At 45.7% G+C, this 19,767-nt stretch overlaps 1 protein-coding gene across 1 annotated transcript in view; it reads left to right on the forward strand.

The window, feature by feature from the left end:
* Positions 1-19,767, forward strand: part of CSMD2 (CUB and Sushi multiple domains 2) — a 600,812-nt gene that overhangs the window by 310,095 nt on the left and 270,950 nt on the right. The window contains exons 10-11 of the mRNA XM_047870009.1: positions 314-435; positions 17,605-17,708. Of these exons, the coding sequence (XP_047725965.1) occupies positions 314-435; positions 17,605-17,708 (226 nt within the window). The remainder of the gene's footprint in view (positions 1-313; positions 436-17,604; positions 17,709-19,767) is intronic.

Genomic DNA, 19,767 nt, shown 5'->3' on the forward strand with positions numbered 1-19,767 from the left:
CCATACCCTCTTGGGGGAGCTGCGCAATCACAGTAGAGTCAGGCTAGGGAGGCTTGCCTAGCCTGACCATGGAGGCTCATCATTGTCTCCAGAGCAGCAGGTGAGGACACGTGGGGCCTGCCCCTACCCCCATGTTCCTGGAACTGTGACTTTCCTTTGAGCCTGCTGAAAACTGGGGAAGGAAATAGGAAGCAGGTTATATTTGGGGAGGGGCTGTATAGACTTCAGGCCCTTCTGGCTCCAAGTAGGAGGTGGGGACGGGAACTAGATCTAGTCTAAACTAAGATGCTTGCCTTTCATCTCCTCTCTGCAGCCCGCATGTGTGATGCCCACCTTCGAGGCCCCTCAGGCATCATCACCTCCCCCAATTTCCCTATTCAGTATGACAACAATGCACACTGTGTGTGGATCATCACAGCACTCAACCCTGCCAAGGTAAGGCTGCCGGGGGAGGATGGGAAGTGTCCCATGGGCAGGGCTGGGCTGGGAACAGTTGGTCTACAAGGGGTTTCAAGCCTAGAACTTGCTTGTGGTAGATTCTCTGCAGGCAGTTCCTAAAAACTGTTTTTCTTAAATATCAAGGAGTAAAATGCATAATTGTAAAATATGAGTAAAATATAAAGAGCATCAATACAACCAACAACTGCATAGTCATCTCCCAACTTAACAAAAACCAGAGTTACCTTAGTGATTCATGTCCCTTACCAATCTCATTCCATTCCCTATCCTTCAGGTACCTTGACTGTGTACTTGTTATTCCTCTGCTTTTCTTTATAGTTTGCATGTCAGTGTGTATCCTTAAAAAACATTATTTAGTGAGCAAGCATTTGGACTTTGTATAAACATAATCATGTTGTATGTATTCTTAATCAACTTTGCTCAAAATTGTGTCTCTAAGATTTATCTATGTTGGTGTGTGTACTTCTGAACCGCTGTATACATCTCTTCATATGTTTATTTCACATTTAGTTTTTTCCTGTGCAATGCCCTTTGTCCTCATAAATTTTACAAGTATCTGGCCAAAATCCACAAAATAACCTGTTTGAATCTTTATTTTAATTATGACAAAACTACAGATGAACTCGAGAAGAACTGATATCTTTATGATACTGAGTCTTCCAGTCCATGAGTATGGTACATCTGTTTCCGTAGGGCTTCTTTAATGGCTGTCAATAAACTTGTGTAGTTTTTTTACACAAAAAAATCTATTTAATCTGTTTACCTCTAGGTAGCTTTATTTATTGTTACTATTGTAAATCATATCTTTTAAAATTTCATTTTATCCCTAGTTGTTTCTAGTGTTTAGAAATACTATTAATTTTTATTCTTTGATTTTTTTTTTAACATAGCAACTTTTATAATAATTTATCTGTGAATTATTTGGGATATCTACAAAGGACAAAGAATGATGGTTTCATTTCTTCCTTTCTAATGTTTATACCTTCTCTTTTTCTTTTTCTTGCCCTAATGTATAATATCAATCCTGCAGTATAATATCAGTCATTGTGATTGATGGGCACACTTGTCATTGTTCGATGTTAAATAGAATGTTTTTATTTTATCATTAAGTATGATGTTTGCTGAAGTTTTTTTTAATTTTTAGTTTCTTTCTTACCCTAGCTTTCTAAGCACTTTTATTGTGAATGAGTGTAGAGTTTTATCAAGCACCTTTCTATATCTATTGATATAATCATGATTTGCTCCTTTATTTTCTTAGGGTGGTGAATGACATTGGTTGATTTGTCTAATATTAAACCAACCTTGCATTCCTGGGATAAACTCAAGTTGGTCTTTTAGTATTATTGTTATAAATGCCTGATTTGCTAATATTTTGTTTGGTAATTTGCTTCTGTTTTGTTAGTGAGATTGGCCTTTGTTTTTCATATTAACCTTGCCAGATTTTTTCATCAAGTTACTTTTAGCCTTATAAAATGATTTGGTAAGTGTATCCTCTCTTTCTGTCCTATGGAGTTATTAGCAAAGATTGGAATAACTTCTGCCCTGGAAGTTTTGTGGAGCTTTTTAGCAGAACTATCTGGGTTTGGTGTACTTTGTTGGAAGATTTCAAACTATAGATTTAATACTTTTAATGACCAAAGGACTATTAGGATTTTTTTTCTTCAGTCCCTTTTAGTAAGTTTTCAAATTTATTGGTCATAAAGTTGTGCATACTATCTCTTACTATATATATTTTATTCCCTCTTTTATTTCTAATTATGTATCTTTTTAAATAAATATTGCCAGAGGTTTCACATTTTTTATTCTTTGCAAATAACCAGTTTTGGTTCCATTAATATTTCTTTTGATATATTTATTTTTTACTTCACCAATTTCTTTCCTTCTGTTATATTTGGGTTTATTCTGTTATTCCTGTATTTAGCATGTTAATTTTGATGCTTAATTCATTATTTTTCAAACTTATCTAAGCATCTAAGACTATAAATTTCCCCCTGAGAGCTATTTTGGCTACATTCCCACAGGGTTTTATATGTTGTATTTCTATTATACTTTAATTAAGAATATTTTCCAACTCTATTATTCTTTTATCTTTTAACCATGAATTTTTTAGAAATATTTCTTAATTTTCAAGTAAAGGATTTTTCTAACTGTCCTTTTGTTAGTGATTCTAAAGCTCATGGTCAGAGAACATTGTAATTGAATCATTTGAAGTCTGTTGAGACATGCTTTTGGATCAGAAATGTCATTTTTCACATATATTCTTTGCGTGCTTAAAAAATAAACTGTATTTTGTAGTTTTTGTGTTCTAATATCTTTGTTACATAACCCTGTTAATTGTGCTTATATCTTTTATATCTTCATTGGTTTTGTCTTCTTGATCAGTCAACTGCAGAAGAAGGCATATTGAAATCTCCCACTATGATAGTAGTTTGCCTATTTTTCCTTGAAGTTCTGTCAGTTTTTGCTTTATATTTTTTGAGACTGTGTTATTGGACATGCAAGTTGAGAATTATATATCTTGCTGATGAATTGAACTCTTTCAAAAATAGTTATATAATGACTCTCTTTACCTATAGTAATGTTTTTTACTTTAAAACTTTCCCCCCACACTATCCATCAAGCTTTTTGTTGTTGTTGTTGTTGTTGTTTTTGGTTGGGGGAGTGTCGTTTAACAAATCTTTTCTGTTCTCTTGTTTTCAAATTTTACTTCCTTATGCTTTATGTGTGTCTTATGTATAGCTGGATTTTTAAAAATCCACTCTAACAATTCATCTTTCAGCTAGAAAAGTTAGACCATTTAAATTATACTGTCACTTCTATTTTTTAGAGTTACCCAAGACATATTAATTTGCACATTTAATAAAAGCTAATGTAAATAGTAATTTTATGTTCCTCTTGTAAAGTGAGAGCTCTTAGAGGATTTTAATTACTCCCTCCCAATTCATACTGTATGGTGTGTATTTTCATGTTGCCTTTCTTTTCCTCACAAGTCATGATTATTCTTGTTTAATAAAACTAATGTCCATTTAGATTTACTTGCACATTTACCACTTTGTTCACTATTCCTTCTTATGTATATAGTCCTTCTCTTTGGAATTTCTTTCTGCCCAAGTCCATGCTTTAGAATTTATTTTCCTGTTGATGACAAAATTTCATAGTTCTTGTTTGTCTTAAAATGTCTGCTCTCCCCTTGTTCTTCAAAGAACATTGGTATTCACTAAGTATTTGATTCTTGGTTGATAATCATATTCTCTCTGCACATGGAAGTATTCCAATATCTTCTAGCTCCCATTGTGGCTGTAAGCTTATTGTCATCCCTTTGTATGATATTCTTCTCACTGCTTTTATGGTCTGTTCCTTGTCTTTATTGTTCTGCAGTTTCATAATCAAGTGTCTAGTTGTGGATATCTTGGTATTTATCCTGCTTGACTTCATTAAGCTCTTGAATCTATGGATTGTTATCTTTCATTGATTTTGGAAAATTTTTAGCCATTGTCTTTTCAACTGTTTTCTCTCCTTTATGCTCTCTCTATCCTGCTCCTGAAATCTGGCAAAGCATATTAATCTTTCTCACCCCATCTTCTATGTTTTATAACTTTTACCATTTTTTAAAAATTTAAAAAAATTTTTTTTAGTATTTTTGAGTGAAAGAAGTAGACAGACAGAGTACAAGCAGGGGAGGGGCAGAGAGAGAGGAAGACACACAATATGAAGCAGGCTCCAGGCTCTGAGCTGTCAGCACAGAGCCCGACACAGGGCTTGAACTGCAAGATCATGACCTGAGGAAGTCAGATAGCTAATCAACTGAGCCACCCAGGCACCCCAACTTCTACCATTTTCTCTCATTCTTTTCACTAATTCTCTGTTAAGCTGCATCTAATCTCTGTTGAATTCATTCCCTGAAGATTTGCTTTAATTTCAAATAGCACCATTTTTATTTTATGAGGTCCTATTTGTTTTTTTAAGTGTTCTTGATCATATTTTATAGTATTTTGCCCCCTACTCATATGTTTAGACCCCTCTTTAATTCTTTAAGTATGTTACACATACTTATTTTATATTCTGTACCTGTTAATCCCAAATCTGAAATCTTTTTAAGTTTGGTTCCGTTATCTGTCGTTTCTTACTTCTTGCCCATAGAACCACGTTTCCTTATTTTTTCTGTCTATAACTCTTGACTGTGTGGTTAGAGTCATAAACCTTGTGGGACTTCTCTGAGACCTGGGGAGAAGGTGGTTTCTTCCGGAGACAGCTTACATTCACTTCTGCCCAGTGACTAGTGGCATTACCAAACCAGAAACCTTTTGATAGTAAATTCTTAGTGTGAAGGTTTCAAACCACCCAAGTAATCTGCACACCCATGTGAAGGCAGACTTACTGTGAAGGAGTCTCAAGGGAAGTTTTCTGTGTGCTGTCCACTCAGTGTCAAGATCTCAGATAAATAATCAGCCTCCAGACCAGCCCAGAGGGCAGTCATGGCAGATGAGAAGGCAGGCATGCTTGTTGCTCACTCACCCTCACACTAAGGCTGCAGCTTTATTCAGGGGTGTCACACTAGAGTCCCCACCTTGGTGGGTCCTGATCTTTGTCTCCTGTTCCCTCTTCTCCACAAGGCCCTGAAAACCAGAGCTCTACTTTACCAGTCTTTAAAAATGCACTCAAAGCCAATGCCAACTTCATGCTCTAAATCACATTTAGAGTCCCTACAATCACTGGGTTTGGACTCTGAATATTCTTACTTTATTAGTCTGCCCAGACTGCCATAACAAAATATAGCAGACTTAACAAGGAACATTTTTTTTCTCACAGTTCTGGATGCTAGAAGTTCACAATCAAGGTGCCAGCAAACTCAGTCTCTGGCAAGGCCTCTTCCTCGTTTGTAGATGGCCTCCTTCTCATATGGCCTTTCTTCTGTGTGAATCCAGAGAGAGACTTTCTGGTGTATTCTGCTCCTCTTATAAGGACACCAATCCCATTGGATTACAGTCCTACCCTTATGACCTCATTTAACCTTAATTACCCCCATAAAGGCTCCATATCCAGATTCCATCACATTGGGGGGTTAGGGTTTCAACATATGAATTTTAGGGATATATGATTCTGTTTATAGCACTTAATAATTTATAAAAAGCTTTTTTTTTTCCTTTTTAAATTTTACTCAGTATTTTTAAGTTGTTTGGTCAAGGTGCTTAGGACCACAGTGCTGGGGACAATGGAAACAGATTTCCTCTATGAGGCATTTCATAAAGAAAGAGTTTATTTCATCAAACCGTTTGATGATGAACCTAGTCAAAAGGGAAGGATGCTTCAGCCACATGGGGATGGAGGCTGGCCCAGAAGAAGGACTTACTACCACAAAGTTATTAAGTTGTTGATGAGAAGACTCTTTCTTGGGTATTGTTAAAGATACTTAGCTCAGTCTTCTTTTGCACCTGAAGATGAAGTGCAAGAGAAAGTGTAGGTAAGGCCTGAGAAGTTTATGAGAAACAATTTGATTCACCCTCCCCTCCCCTGCCCAGAAGAGCTAGTCTTGGCTGGTGTGTGAAGGTCAGTGGCCCCATATCAGTCACTCCCTCACATGTCCTGCAGGAGGAGGTCACACCAACCTGGGTTCCTGAAAACAGCCTCTCCAAAGGGTATCCCTCAGAATGAAGCTGTAAAAAAGGATGTTCCTGTCATCTCCATGGGTTCTTTATGAACTTCAGGCAGTGCTGAGAATCCCAGAAAGGCTGAAGGAAGTCCCTTACTGACACCACACTGGAAGAGAGTCAGGGAGCATTGAGGGCAGAAAGATGGGGGTATAAGTGGGGCAACTCAAAATCCAAGACTAAAGAATCAGAACTGCCTTCCTGCAAACATCAGGGGAAATGCACAGTGTGTTTCTAACTTTGTCCAGTGACCCACAGGGGAGATACAGGTGTGTCCAAGGACTGTCTGTCCAATCCCCTTTGGAGCATTTCCCACAGCAAAAAGCACAGTCTCTTCAAGTTCACAATATGTCATGAGATGAGCACTTTTTCATTCATTGACTATAGATATGATCTCTGCCTTTGAGGAACAATACATAGGAGAGAAGACAGGCCTATAAATAAAAAGCTAGAGTTTGGGTAAGTGCTGATGGAGGGGTATTCAGTTCGCTATCTTGGAAAATGTTGGAAGGAGCCACTAACTGGAAGGTCAGGAAGTTTTCACAGAGGAGGAGACATTAGAGCAGGATCTTAAAGGATGAGTTGGCTTGGAAATCATTATCTGAGAGTAGATGCAGGTGTAAAGGCACTGAGATGTAGAACACCTCTCAGAACTGAAAGTAATTCAGCGTGTCTGGATCAAGATGAGGATTGGAAGGTCATAGGATCCAGATTATGGTCAACCTAGATGCTTGGCAGAGAGGCTTGGGTTTTGTCCTGAAACAGATTTTTAAGGGTACAGGTGTTAGACCCTTGAAAATAACGGTAACAGTTTATATGCTGAGCACTGAGCTAAGCCTTCTGTATAAATGATTTTATTTCATCTTCTTCACAATTAATTAGGTTTTAAGAGACCCACTTGATGGATAAAGAGCGTGAATTGTGGATAGGTTGAAAGGGTAGGAAACTTAGCCATAGTGCATAGCCAGGGAGTGGCATCACCAGGATTGAAACCTGGTCTTTGTGACTCCACTGCCCATACATTTCAGTGGCTGGGCTATGCTGCTGGATGGAACAAGGTCCCAGAGTAAATGGGAGGGTGTAGGACTGACAGCCCTGGGATCAGCCTTGGTAAGGATGAGAGTCCTGCTTTCTTCTGAACAAAAGCAATAGCAGGAAGGTCTGAGTTTTTGAAGGATCACTCTGGCAGCAGTGGAGAGGATTCAAGAGGGATACTGGAGGGAGAGAGACCACTTAGGAGGCAGAAGCAATTACCCAAGTAAGAGAAATGGGGACACCAACCAAAGGCTTTGGAAACATGGAGAGGGAGACAGATTTAAGAGAAATGTAGGGAATGGAATGGGACTTGGTGGCTGACTGGCTGTGAGGATCAGGAGAGAAAGAGCGTCTTACTCAACAATGTATCCCAAGTGACCAGCACAGTGCCTGGAACATAATGATCACCCAGCAAACATTGACTCAATGGACAGATGAATAATGACTTGATACTTTCCGACTTGGCCCAATGGGAGTCTTTAAAAGAAAATGAAACAGGAAGAAGTGTTTTCAGTGGTCAGGATGGAAACATGGTACATTTGAAGTGCCTGTGTTTCATCCAGTGACATTTGGATACACTGGTTGGACACTGGGTCAGTCTGGGTTCAAGAGAGAGATTTGGGTGTTACTTCATCAGCACATGGGTGAGAATAGAAGCCTAAGGAATAGACAACACTTCCTGGAGAGAGTGAAGAGAATAGGAAGATTCTGAATGGATCTGGGAACACCATCCTTATAGATGAAAGAAATACAGTGCAAGACACAGGAAGAGCAGTGTAAGGTAGGAGAATCACACCACAGAGGGAGGAAGGGTTTCCAACCAGAATATGTCTGACAGTGGTGGTGATGAACAAGTCTTGTTGGGGAAAGCACTGGAAAGAGACTGTTGCCTTTGGCCTTGGAAGAGGACCTTTCAGTGAAGCTTTGGGGACGGAAACAACTGTGGGGCAGGGAGTGAATGGGTGCGAGGGGAGGCTCTAGGGACAAGGAGCCTAGATAGCTCTTTTGATAAGTTTCAAGGTGACATAAAGGAAGGAGAAAGGGCATGAGAGGGAAGGAGCATGGACAGAAAGTTTGGGGCTGCTCAGAGTGTTGGTTTGTTTAGGACGCTAGAAACTAGAGTATGTTTGTAGGCTGAGGGCGGAGCAGGCAAAGAGGAAGAAAGTGAAGATGTAGAAGTATCTGAAGTAAGTGAGAGGCACATAGGACTGAGACGACAGGGTCTCCCTTGCAAGGAGCAGGTGAAGAAGGATGGTGTTAGGAGAGGCTGAGGTTTGCCTGCAAGTGAGCAGAGCGGGACACATGTCCCTGCCTCTCCTTATGGTCATGAGATGATTATTCATCCCAGGCACCTGGGTATCTGTGGATGTGAGGACTCTTCCTGGAATTCCATTCCCCTTCTAGAACCTTTGCTGGCTGAGCTTAAGAGGGAGGAATGTTCCAGTAACTAGGACTCCCCTCCCCCCGCTGCCCTCAGGAGCCATAAAAAGGTCCAAAGAGAAATAAAATGCTCTGGTGTGGAAATTGCCAAGAACCTATGTCAAGACACCAGCATTGATGGAGCACCTATGGGCAGAGCACGAGCTCTGCACGGTGGGGACAAGAACTTACAGTCTTATTGGGGCAGTGGGTGAATGGTAGGTCTGTACTCAGTAAACTAAGAATAAAACAATTACAAATACCCAGTCCATCTTCCTGGAAGCTTAGCATATTCAAGGAGAAGAGACAAGGCTCAGAGCAAGTGATGCTGGCCTATTCCAAATGGCTCCACATTCTCCCTTTGATTGAGATATCCTTGAGAAATGTCAGCCCCACCTTGGCCATGTGGGCTATCTTGGTCCTTAGAGTCATTCTACCCACAATAATATTCCCAAACTTTGGTTAATCATCAAAAATACCCAGAGAGGTATTTTGAGGCACAAATTCCAGAGCTCTTTGAAGATATGATTCAGTGGATCTGGGATGGATGCCTGGAACCTGTACCTTTAAAGGGTGCCCCTGAGGCTCTGACCAGCCAAGCTTATGGATAAACAACAACCCCCTTGCCTTGCAGCAAAGCGCACAGGGCCCACCCGTCCCTCCGTCCCTCCACTCAGGCAACCCTGGCTTCAGCCGCACTGAACTCCTAGTTTGTAGACATACCTGGCCCTTTAAGACCTCTGTCCGGGCACATCCTATCTCAGTGTGCCTTCCTTTCCCCTCCAAATTTCTGTCCCCCTTTGAGACACAGCCCAAATACCCCTTCTTCTGAGAAGCCCTCCTAGCTCCAACCAAGTCTTTGTTCTACTTCGGTTCCTATAGCATTTTATCAGCACCTGTCGTCTGTGTGGGTTTCATGTCGTGCTATGTTTAGAATCTCCTTCTCCCATAGCCCATGAGTGCCCTGAAAGTAGGGATGGCATTTTGTTGAGTCCTTCTTCAGTCAGCGTGGGTGCTTGGCACAAAGGAGGAGCTCAGCAGATGTTTGAATGTGCAAAGAACTGATGGAGAAGACCTGTCTCTGGGTCAGGTATCTCTCAGGTACAGCCCTGCCACGTGAAGCCTGGGGGCCTCCTGTCAGGTCCTCTCAGTTGGGCCTCCCAGAAGACATACTGATGCCATTTTTGCAGTCAGAACTGAAGCCCAGACCCGCGTCGGTGCCCCCTACCTGCACACATCTACCTTTTTTCTGAAGCTCCTCGGTGTGAACTCAAGACATGATCTGATTTGCACATGAACCTCGCTGGATGTGAGCCCGAGAGTCAAGCCACGTTCGCTAGAGAGGAAGTAAAAGCAAGGCAGGGGAGACAGAGAGAGGTGGGAGGAGGAGGGCGGTGGGCCAAGGAAAGGAGAGGGAAAGGAAAGCTCCTGTTATGAACCTCAAAGCCAAAGATAACAGCCTTTTGATGATTGTTCCTTGGGGATTACCAGTATCACTCCCCCTTTGTAGACCTGCAGAACTGAGAAATCACGCCCCAGGCAAATGATCACTTGCTGGTGCAAATGTCAGGAGCACATTTGTTGGCCCATTTGTTCACTCACTTGTGAACATTCAGCAAACATGTACTCATGCCCTGTCCATGCTGGGCCCCGTGTAGAGGCTGGCTGGCTACCAGAAGGGTCTCCCCCAAGTCCCCCAAGCCCATTCCTGGAGTGGGACCCTTTAATGACTTCCTGCAAAACCTGCTAAACCTGATTCCGTGCCTCTTACCCTTGTCCTCACTGTATGTCACCTCTTGGTGTTCCTTTCTTCCTTGACCTGGCTGTGGCCTTGGTGTCCCCCCACCCCCTCCTCTGTTCTTCAAGGCAGGCCCTGCTCCTCCACTGTCCAGGACTTTCTGTGGCCCTCATATGTGCCCCATCCCCATGCGTCCACAGTGCCAGCACCCGTCACACTGCGTGGTGTTTTCCACATGCTCCCGCGTCTCCTCTTCGAGACTGAGGTCTCTCAGGACAGTGGCCACGTTTCGCTTGCCTGCAGCTGCCTCTCCAAAGCAGAGCACTTGGCAAATGCATTTTAACGGTTGAATGAATAAGTGAATAAATGAATTCATCAGTCAGTGAGTGGATGAGCCCATGAATGGATGAAAGGCTTTGCTACTCTCAGAGCCTCGAGAATTCAACCTGAGTTAGTGACCAAAGTTCCGGAACTTCTGAAAGTTCTTAGTTTCTGCCCCTGGGCTTTCTTTCCCAGCCTCCGCCAAAGCCTCAAGGGTACTGGCGGCCGCTCCCCTTCAACTCCCAGGGTTACGGTCAGCCTTCCCACTGGCCTGCCTTCCTCCCCAACCCCAAGAGCCACCTGTCCAGCCCTGATCTGGGCCCTCAGCAAGACCCGGCCAGGAATCACCATGCAGGCTGTGCCCAGGAAAAGGGATTCCCTCCCTTTCATGGAACTAGTGGTCAAACTGACAGCAGCATTAGTAAACCGAGGCGGGGGGGGGGGGGGGGCATGGTCAGCCCTCAGGGGCTCAGAGAAGTGCTCTGAGGCAGAATAGGGGAAGTAGGACTGGAGCAGACCATGGTGGAAGGGAGCTCTAATGAGCTGGGAAGGGGCAGACAATGCCATTTAAGCCTCGGATTTCCTTGCCAAGATGCTGAGCTTAATCCTGGGGATCAAGAGTTGGCACACTTTTCCATGGTGATGAAGCCTTTCTTCAGAACCTGTAGCCAGTAGGTCGTGATTGGCTCTGAACTGGAGAAAATGCCTCCACAGAAGCTTCAGCAAAACAGTTTATTCCCTCATAGACCAGAGGCCCAGAAGTGAAGAGTCCAGGGCTGGTTTCGTATTTCATTCAGGTCTCAAGCACCTTCTATTTTTCCCTCTGCCGTTCTCTGTGTGTGGGCTCTTGTCCTCATGATCACAAGAAGGCTGTTCCACCTGGGTCCTCACATCTGTATTCTGGGAAAGCAAGGAGAAAGGTGGGGAAATGCCCTGAGGGCTCTTCAGCTCATGTCTCATTGCCCAGAATCCTGTTGCTTAGCCATCCTTAGCTCTGAGGTTAGCTAGGTTCATTGCTGCACTCCACACTCAGAGTTCTGTTAGGTACGGGTAAACGGAGGGAGAGACATTGAGTAAGCCACAGTCGATGTCTATCACAGAATCCCCAAACATGAACTAGATCAAAAGGAACTGCTTTGGTTGGAGGAGGGCTCTGCCCACTGTGGCTCCCTCTCCACCTGTGTTGGTGGCCAGGGAAGTACCTTCATGGAACCCTCCGGTGCCTGGGAAGTCAACTTGAAAAACCTTGCTCTAGGCCTGGCACACTTTTTCTGTAAAGAGCCAGATGATAAATATTTTAGGCTTTGAGGACCACGTGAAGTTTCTGTTGCACATTCTTCTTTGTAATGGCTTATTTGTTTGTTAAATATTTTAAAATGTAAGAGTACTTCTTAGCTCAAGGGACCATACAAAAACAGTCCACAGGCCGATTTGGCCCAAGGACCATAGTCATCCAGCCCCTACTCTAAGGGATCCTGGGGCACAGAGCTTTGGGTACAGAGTGAAGGAAGGCAGCAGAGGCAGGGAGTCCAGCAGGGAGGCTGTTACAAAAATTCACTCCTTGGACAAAACTGTCTCAGGCTGGGTCTCTTGGATTCCAGCTTCCAAAAAAAAAAAAAAAAAATATGCCTGTGAGCTGTCAGATCCCTGCAGCCTTACTGAGGCACTGGGCACAGGCTGGCAGGCCTGGGGATCCCTGCCCTTTGGGAGGCCCTGGGCAGTGTTCAGGAAGCAAAGACTGGGGCTCCTGGGTGGCTCAGTAGGTTAAGCATCTGACTTCGGCTCAGGTCATGATTTCAGGGTTTGTGAGTTTGAGTCCCGCATCAGGTGATCAGGGTTTGTGAGTTCGAGTCCTGCACTGGGTGAGTTTGAGCCCCGCTTCAGGTAAGCTCTGCTTCGGGTAAGCCCTGCTTCTCTCTCCCTCCTTCTGTCTCTCTTGGGATTCCCAATCTCTCTCTCCCTCTCCCTCCCTCTCTCTCTCTCTCAAAAAATTAATAAATAAAATAAAAAATAAAAGTAACGTTTAAAAAAAAGGGAAGCAAGGACTATCCTCCAGAACCCAGGGTGCGCATTGCACATGGCCTTACTCCCACCCCCCACTGTTCCCCGGAAGGCAGCTGTGTGCTGAGGTGATAGTCTCCAGACTCCTCCCCCTTCCCACCACTCCAGGGCCCTGTACCAGCCTCCTGGCAGGTCTCCCTGCCTCCAGCCCTCCCTTCATGCTGAGTTACAGCTTCCCCTCATGTTCACCATCAAGTCCAGACCACCCGCTCTGGCCTGCCAGGCAAAAGCCAACTGCAGACCCCACCAGGCTGCTCTCCCCCCTCACCCCTGCCCTGCCTTGACTGCCTTCCCTGCTCTTCCTTCCTAGTTCACTATTCACAGGATCTACTGGACAGAGAGCACACCCTTCTCCATCCTGTGGGGCCCAGCACACCTCCCTCCTTGGGCAGCCCCCTGTCATTTTCCCCTTCACTGCCATCTCCAGCCATTACCATCCTCACCGTGCTCTCAGCATTGGGGTTCTGCTTCTAACCTGCCAGGCAGGCGAGGTAACACTTGGGAAGCAGCTAGCTCGGTGCTTGGCACATGGCAGGTGCTCAGTCACTCTGTGCTAGATGATGGGTTCATCTACTCATAATGGGCGCAAATTGGGTGTCTGAGCTGTATACAAATATGCCTCTTTGATCACGCCTGTTTCACGTGCTGCCACTCTCCTGTCTCGGGAAGACACTTTGCGAATGTGATTGATGTGTGTGTTAGTTAATGAGTCATTATAGGATCTCATCTTTAAACAAAGGCCAAAGAGAGGAGGGAAAAAAATGAAAGCATCAGTACGTTGTGCACTGGGGGCCTGCCCCAAAACTGCAATGTTATGTCTGTTATACGGTCTACTCGGTGTAATTATCTCCTGCGTTAGGGTCAGATGCTCTAAAATGCATTTCACATCCATGGCTGCTCTAACCAGTGATGGGAATCATTTTATGGCTCTGGGTTCTGGCCTTCCAAGCAATATTTTCCCATTATAGACATAATAATCATACCCTGCCTTTTTTGGAGCTGGCTTGGTGAGCCAGTGTCCTCTGCCCCAGGGCTGGCTGCAAGGGGGTGATGGTGGCAAGAATGTGCATCCAGGGCCATTATTCCCTGCAGAGGCCAGGCCCCTCCTCCTGCAAAAGGCACTGCCAGCCTTGGCAGGATTTTGTGTGCCCAAGCATTTGCCATGCTGCTGGGATTCAGCAAAAGAGCTTATGGAGGGTTTGAAAGGGTAAGTCATGGTCCCTACCCAGTGGACCTAAGGCCTCACTGGGGCTGCTGTGAGGCAGCAAGCGGCAAAGAGCCTGGCCTCTGGTGGCCTGGTGAGTCCCAGTTCTACCACTTGGCCGTGTGATCTTAGGCAAGTCGCCTAACATCTCTGTGCCATTTGTAAACTGGAGGTATTCATAGTAGCTACTGTTGTGAGTCAATGTGAATTGATGCATCTAAACTGCTCAGAGCAGATTGAGCATGCTGTAGGGTCAGTGCTTGTAGTGAAGAACTCTTGTTACAAAAAGATGATCAAAAACTGTGATTAGGTGTCTCAAAGAATCTCCTAGACCAGGGGTCAGCAAGCTAGCGTTGCTTTTTTTTGTAAATCAGGTTTTACTGGAGCACAGCCATACCCATTCACGTATATATTATCTATGGCTGCATTCGTGCTACAACAGCAGAGGTGGGTAGTTGCAACAGACATCATATGCTTAAATATTTACTCTCTGGCCCTTTACAGAAACAGTTTGCCAGCTTTTATTCCACATGGTAACTTGTATGGGGGACTGGGAGCCTAGCAATCTGTCCTTGCTGGAGAACTGGGAAGGGTTTGGAAAATGTTCTCTGATTTAGCACTGTCTGAGCCCCTGGCACGTGCCTGGCACATGTAGTGGAGGAGCAGGTAAACAGATCAGTGCCAGTACAGCAGGTAAGTGCTGACACAGAGGTGAGGAAGGGTATCAGAGCACTTGGAGAAGACGGGCCTCAGGGAGGAGACATTGCTAGGGGAGCCCATGGGGAAGGAGGGGTCTGTACAAACCAGAGTCGCCAATGCCCAGATCCCAGCAGATCCCCAGGTCTCCTCCATGTGTGTCTGGCTGGGAAATGGTGACATTATTCTTATAGGACAGGACCAGGGAGGGTGAGAAGGGAAGGAGTTTCCAGCCTGAGCGGATGGTCCCCCAATGATGCCATTGGCTATCAGGGAGCGTGGGGGGCGATCTTGCCTGTCAGTGGGAAAACCAGAGGGGCTAAGGCATCCCCACTCACTGTTGACAGTTACCTGCTGTCCCCTCTTTCCTAACGCACCCCAGCCGCTGCCTGCTGCAGGCACACATACCCTCCTCACACACACACTGCCACAGCTCAGGCTCTCCTGGGTTTCCCACCAGCCCTCAGTGCTGTTGCTGCTAAAACAAAAATGACACGTCATACCTTTCCTCACAAATCGTCCATCATTTCCCCTTGCCTTTAGGACAAAGCCCAAATCCTTAGCATGACAGACAGCCTTTCCTAATCTGGACCTCCCACTTCTTCCCATCGCCAGCCTTCACTTGCATCTGCATTAAGCCACTGTCAGGAGTCTCTAGACCTTTGCCCGTTCACCTGCTCCTCCCTCCGCCTGGATGGCTTCCCCTTCCTCATCCATTTAGGTAACTCGGGTTTATCTCCTGAACTCAGCCTGGGCTTCATTTCTTTTGGGAAGCCTTCCTTCCAGCCAGTGGCACTCATCTCCTCTGCCATCTTGTTCTGTGCTCGAGGGTGTACTTATAACAGAGATGCTCCCCACTGTGAACACCATGCCCCGTGCAGAGGGGCCCTCAGAAATGGTGGCCAGGCTGATGAATCAGCGCAGCAGCAGCTGGCCTCTGAGATCCCTGAAGGCACCCGGGGGGTGAGGCTGTGCAAGTCCCCTAGCAGTTTGTGGGTTTGCACAGAGGACACCTGCACAACAAGGAAAAACCATCCATGAGAATTCTCTACTCCTTGGGTCATAGAATAGAACACAAAGAACACCTCCAGCCTCCCCACTGGGAGGGGAAAGTCTTCATCAGATTGGAACCACAGATGAATGGATAAAGAAGATGTGGAGTGTACACACACACACACACACACACACACACACAATGGAATATTACTCAGCCATAAAAAAGAATGAAATCTTACCATTTTCTACAACACGGATGGGGCAAGAGAGTATAATACTAAGTGAAATAAGTCTGTCAGAGAAAGACAAATACCATATGATTTCACCCATATGTGGAATTTAAGAAACAAAACAAATGATCATAAGCAGGGAAAAAAGAGAGACAAACCAAGAAATGGACTCAAGTATAGAGAGCAAACTGATGGTTACCAGAGGGGAGGAGGAGATGGGGGAGGGTGATGGAGGTTAGGGAGCGCACTTGTAGTGATGAGCACCAGGTGTTGTGTGGAAGTGTTGAATCACTATATTGTACACCTGCAAGTAATATTACACTGTAGGCTAGCTAACTGCATTTTAAATAAAACCTTCAAAAAAACGAAACCGATAAAAAGAGGCCCAGATTAGCCATTAGGAGTGGTGCCTCTCTGTGTCCTGTCTTCATGAATGGCACCACCATCCACCTGTTCGGAGACCCACAAGTCATCCAGAATCCCGTCCCCTCCCTTGGTCCCCACACCCATCCAGTCACAAAGCCCTAAATATTGCCAGGCCCTGTCTCTCGTTTCCAGCCCCCCCACCCCCCCCCCCCCCACCTCCATCACTCACCTAGTGGAGTACAAATGCCTAGAACCATCGTCACCACTTTGGCCTCACTCCCACCACATCCATTTCCACACGAGCAGCCAGACGGATGTTTTTCTCAAACGCCCATGTGCCCCTGCCACCCACTGTTTAAAACTTTTCTACCACCTCTCCCTCAGGATAAACTCCAACTCTTTGGATCAGGGGAGATTATAAGACCCTTTGGACTTAGCTCCAGGCAAAATTCTCAAGTTCTGGACCTTCTTGAGTCACCTCCTTGCACTGAACCTCCAACCACATCGTCCCCCATAGTGAAACAGCTAGCAGGTGTGCTTAGTGTGTGGACCTTCCATCAACAGACAGTGAACACTTGTTCTAGAATGTCCCATCTCTGCCACAGCTCAGGCCCTGTGCCTCTGGCTCCTCGGAATGGTCCTTCCCTCTCCCAGCATCTTCCTGCAGCCTGACCGTCGTCTGTAGGCTTCAAAACCCTCAGCACTACCACGGACCATCTTCCCCCTACCCCCGGTGCAGGCTCTGTGAGCCACAGGCCCCTCACCGGGACACCTATCAACCAGCATGGCAATTCTCAGTGTACTTTCTGTCTCCCCTGCTCACCAAATGCAGGGACCATGCTCACTGCTGAAACCCCACCTCCTAGACCTGGCATATGCTGTGTGTTTAGTAAATATTGTCGAAGGCAGGACTGGAACAAGAGAGAACATTGTTGAAACCTCCTTCCTGGAACATTCATTTATTCAACAAATAAAGAGGGTGGAGCAAAGCAGGAAGAAGAGAGGCTAAGAGAAAGTTCTGCCCCCCAGATCCCTGGGGGCTAGATAGCTGAGATGCCACATGTGGCCTGAAAAATTGACACCAAGTCCAGGGGATTTCTGTGCATTAAAGCATGAAGAAAGAATCTAATCTTCTCACAGGCAGCCAGATGTGCCTGATGTTCCCATAACAGTCCCCAGAATTGGCCAGATGTGCTGTGAACATCTTTGGAAAACATCAGGGGACTCTAGAGACTATGGCCTGGAAAAAAACAGCTCATGCTCCAAGAGGTGGCATGGAAATGCTCAGTTTGGATCAAGGGTTATGTGGGGAGGTGTCGCAGGGACTCTGGGCATCGGGACCCAAGGAGGGAACTTCTCACTGTCCTCACAGCTGTACGCGTGTCTCTTGGCAGCCCCTACCTGCCCCCTAACCCCATGCTCCCTCCCCAGGTGATCAAGCTGGCCTTTGAGGACTTCGACTTGGAAAGGGGCTACGACACCCTGACGGTGGGGGACGGCGGGCAGGACGGGGATCAGAAAACTGTCCTCTACGTGTGAGTGAAGTGGGGCTGTGGTCAGGAGGGTGGGAGCACATGCCCCTGGCACAGGGGTGGTGGAATGATGCATCATGTCCTTTCTGGTCCCCGGGCCACACCGTGTCAAGGACAGGGGTCCTGCTGTGCTGCTGGTTTCAGCCCCTCTGTTCCAGAGCACTGGCCAAATTCTCACAGGAAGAGAGTATAGAATGAACCATTTCTCAGGGAGCAGGGAGAGTCAAGGCTTTGTGTGCATGCCTGGAGCATTCCACATGATGGTCTGCTTCTGTGTAGACCCTGCTTCTGCCATCCTCCAGCTTCTTCTCAAGGCCGTGTCCATTTATGGCAGTCTGACTTCAGACAGAGACAGGGGAAGTGTTTTGCTAACCTCCCGCATGCTAAGAACTATCTGGGAAATGGATGGTTTCAGGGATCTGGGACCACATACACATGATGGCCACATTTCCTGAGCAGCGAAACGCTAGTGTCATGTGGTCTAGTCAAGGGAGAGGGTAATATCTAGCTGTCCTGGGATTCCATTGTGTTGGGTCTTGCATCTGGTGGGGAGCATTAACTCCTCTTTTGCCCACCACCACTAACCTGACATAAACATAGGGAAACACTCCTGTTGGTGCATGTGGCCCAGCACAGACAGCCTGATCTTGCTCCTCTCCCCTGCCCAGATGGCAGGGAGAGGAGGGAGGAGGGTTTCATGTACACCAAACATCCGCCATGTGCCCAGGTACTGGGAAGGGAAACTTCACATCCGATATCTCATTTAATTTGTGTTATTATCCCCATTTAACAGGTAGGGAAACTGAGACCCAAAGGTTACAAAGCTAGTTTGGAGGCAGAACCAGCACTTGAGTTCATGCCTTTTGATTTTAGTCGAGGAGAGCATCCCATACCATACCCCTTCCTGACCAGGCTAACACCCTCTGCTTTTAATGCTGAAGGAGAAATGGCTATTCAGTAATAGCTTCCCTGTCCAGGAGCTGTTCTGTTCTGGGCCCTTCCCACACCTGCCAGAGAAGATCCTGTCAGGACAGTTAAATGACTCATGACATTACCCTTTGAATCAGGTGACATGGCTGGGACTTGGAATCTCTTAGGAGAAAGAAATGGAATGTGAGCCTGAAGGACATCCCCTCCCCCCTGCCTACTCCACTGTATTCTTCAGGGTTCTCCAGAGAAACAGAACCAATAGGATGTACACAGAGAGCAAGGGATTTATTTTAAGGAATCGGTTCACATGATAATGGAGACTGACAAGCCCCAAGATCTGCAGGGTGAGTCGGCAAGCTGGAGACCCAGGAGAGCTGTTGATGTAGTTTTAGTGCAAAGGCCAGCGGCTCTAGACCCAGGAAGAGCTAATGTTTTTATTCAGGTCCAAGGCAGGATGGATGGATGGATGGATGGATGGATGGATAGACAGACAGACAGACAGACAGATAGATAAGCAAGCAAGCAAGCATTGTCCCAGCTGGAAGTCTGGCAGGCAAAAAGAGTTCTTTTTGTTCAATGTAGGACTTCAACTGACTGGATGAGACCCACGCATACTGAGAGGGGGAATCTGCTTTATTCAGTCTACCAATTTAAATGTTAATGTCATCCAAAGGCACCTTCACAGAAACAGTCAGAACAATGTTCGGCCAGCTATCTGGGTACTCTTTGGCCCAGTAAAATTGAACCACAAAACTAGCCATCATACCCCCTTCCTTCTGTTGGTGGATCCTCATCACTCATCTGCCCTATATGTTATATCAGTTCAGTGTGCCCAGAAGGCCAGGAAACCAGTTCTGTCTCCTCCAAAGACAAAATCCCAGTGTACTTTGTCATAGAGAGAACCTTCCAAACAGCAGAGCTGAAAAGATTCTTAGGGATCATACAACCCAAACCCCTTATTTAACATGAAATAAAAAAGCCCAGAGTGGCTCAACCACTTGCCCAGGGCCCCACAGCAAATGAATGGCAGATCCAGGGTTTACATGCAGGTCTCTGGACCTATGTAGTTTGGGTGAGTTCCCAATAAGTTCTGTAACAGCCCAGGGGCTCTGCCCTCACACTCCTATCTCTT

Source organism: Prionailurus viverrinus, chromosome C1 (assembly GCF_022837055.1).
Source record: "Prionailurus viverrinus isolate Anna chromosome C1, UM_Priviv_1.0, whole genome shotgun sequence".
Classification (NCBI taxonomy): domain Eukaryota; kingdom Metazoa; phylum Chordata; class Mammalia; order Carnivora; family Felidae; genus Prionailurus; species Prionailurus viverrinus.